We start from the raw sequence: 2,644 nt of genomic DNA on the forward strand, positions 1-2,644 counted from the left end.
GTTTCTAGTTTTTAGCTGATGCAAATAATGCTGCTATGAACATCTTACATATGTGTCCTGATGCACATCAAGGCATGTTTCTGTAGGGCAGTGATTCTCAAGGTACCCTTTCCCCACCAGCGGCACAGGCATCTCCTGGGAACTTGTTAGAAATGAAAATTCTTGGCCTATACCCTAATCTATTGAGGCAAATGCTATAAGGGTAAGGGCAGCAATTTGTTTCTTAACAATCCCTCAGTGTGATTACCCTGTATGCTAAAGTTTGAGGCCCACTGCTGCAGGGGATATACTTAGGAGAGGAACCGCTAAGGCATAGGAATGGGTAGATAATGGCCAACTGTTTTGTTAGTGGTTGTACCAATTTACATTTTTACCAGTGATATAGGAAGGTCCAAATGCCACCCATCTTTGGTGGTGTCAAATGTTTTAATTATGATGCTTCTCTCACTCCACTCTTTTTTTAATAATCTTTATTTCTAAATTTAAAAGTTAGGTAACTGGTCAGTGAAATCTCAAAGTCTAAGAGTGACTGGTCTAAATTAAGTGACTTTGAATGCAGAGATTATGTCATTACTTTTACCCTCCATACCTGGCATAGTAGTACGCATATAGAAAAGTACATATTTATCAAACTGAATTAATTTTTTTGTTTTAAGCAGTTTCTTTGTTTTTTTCTACAAGTTTTAATAAAGACCTAAAATGTATTAAATAAGCTAATAATTGCATTTTGAAAGTTCACCGTATACTTTTTTTCCTTTAGCTTTTATCTCTTCTTTTTGAAGATTTGTTCAAAAAATTTAATTCTGAAATGAAGAAGATTGCAGACCAGGTGATTCCTAAGCAAAGAGCAGCCCAGTTTGATGTTGTGAAACACATGCGTCAAGACCAGATCACCAATGGCATGGTGAACGCCATTTCTACTGTGAGTCTTCAGTCACTCATTCAGTTTTGTGACTTAGTCGTAAATCTATTCATTGGAAAGGAAATTTAAAGTACTTTGAGAATCTAAGTAAAGAATATATACATATATATTAAAGGATGCTTACAGTTCACAGATTTTCTACTTTGAATGATAGTCTGCAGTTTAAATGTTATCAGTAGGAATTTTGTTACTATATGACTTGTGAAATTATAGTTCCTGTTATACGAAGCAATAAGAAAATAGATATACTTACATAAAGGAAAAATCTTTTCTTTTCACCAGTAATAGGTTTTATTTTTTTTTCATGGATACTTCCCCCATTTTTTTTCTATTAACATAATGGACATGTTACCAGTAGATTTATCAATGACAACTTTTGTCTAAAATGGTATAAAATGTTTCATTTCGTTATAGGTTTATATGCCTCAAAAGGCTATCAGCTGTTCCTCACATAGAGATAAATTCAGGCCTCGGCAGCTGCTGTGTATTCAGGCCCTGGCTGTTCATAAAGGGTTATCAGATAGGGTTTTGCTTCCTTTCTTAAAGCATAACAACTACAGGTCTATCTGATAAAGTCTGGTTCACGTTTTATTTGCCAGACATGAAATTAATTTTATGGCTGGGATTTTGCCCCAACAAAAGAATAGTGTAGTGTTACACATAGATTCTCATAACAATGAAGGAGTTAGTGGCCGACTTGCTGCAATACTTGACTTTAGAAGTTTGCAGTGAGTCTGTGTGAGCAGCCCTTGCAGTGACAGCTGTGTCCGGACTTGAGGGGAACCAGGCCTCCATGCCTTTTTAGGCATCAAACTCTTGTAGCCCAAACTTGTCTGAAAGTAGATCCCTGGATATTTGAAGAGAAGATTCCAGAGAACACTTGAACACACTTCTGTTAAAATTACTTTTCCTTGCTTTCTGACCCATGATTTTCGGATCAGAATGGCTGTGTTGAGTAGTTCTTTTTCCCCTAAGTGATAGCTTTACCTTCTGGAGAAGACTGCTAATTAGAAAAATCCATACTACGCCTTGTTGCAGATGTACCCCAATCTGTAGGCAACCAGAAAAAGATGACCTTCAAAATTCTGTGAGTGTAGCCATTATTAGTAGAATATTTTCGACAAATAAATGTCCTCAGAGAAGCAGTTTTAGACCCCTTATCTGTTCCTCTTCTCTCCCCTCGTAATACTCCCATAGAATACTAGAACAAATGCTCTTGCTGAAAATGTTGGCTTCACTTCCACATCTACTTCCCATTTGCCAATAGCTGCTGCTTTGTCTGTGCTGAATATTGATTTACCTAACTTTTAATCTCTGGGCATGAGTCAGTTTATGAGGTTCATTCTTATTCAAAGCATAAAAGGAGTTAACAGAAGAAAGCAATATAAAAAGTTAACTTGTGGGGGAAATGTGTTTGCTCTGTTTCTTTGCTTTGTAACGTATAGTTTCTCCCTAGAATTTAGCTCTTTTCCATGTTATCAAAAACTCAAATTTCTGAGGTGATAGACCTTCACTGTAACAATGATTAAACTTAACTTTGTGAGGAAGCTCCCCCAAAGTCACATATTTTAATTCAAACATATCATTTCATCTGATTCTGAAATTCCAGCAATTTCTCTACTATGAGGATTTTTAACCTGGGATCCATGAGTTTCTTCCCTGAAGTTAAATATAAAAATTTGTGTTCGTGATCCTATATGCATTTTTCTCAAGAGAACAGGT

General features: G+C 36.1%; 1 protein-coding gene across 6 annotated transcripts in view; it reads left to right on the top strand.

The window, feature by feature from the left end:
• POLR3B (RNA polymerase III subunit B) overlaps nt 1-2,644 on the top strand; it is a 115,241-nt gene that overhangs the window by 48,991 nt on the left and 63,606 nt on the right. For all 6 annotated transcript variants that reach the window (XM_023527339.1, XM_023527341.1, XM_011386997.2 and 3 more), the window contains one exon: nt 761-922. In XM_023527339.1, the coding sequence (XP_023383107.1) occupies nt 761-922 (162 nt within the window). The remainder of the gene's footprint in view (nt 1-760; nt 923-2,644) is intronic.

The sequence above is a fragment of the Pteropus vampyrus genome, unplaced genomic scaffold, assembly GCF_000151845.1.
Source record: "Pteropus vampyrus isolate Shadow unplaced genomic scaffold, Pvam_2.0 Scaffold16, whole genome shotgun sequence".
Taxonomy (NCBI): Eukaryota; Metazoa; Chordata; class Mammalia; order Chiroptera; family Pteropodidae; genus Pteropus; species Pteropus vampyrus.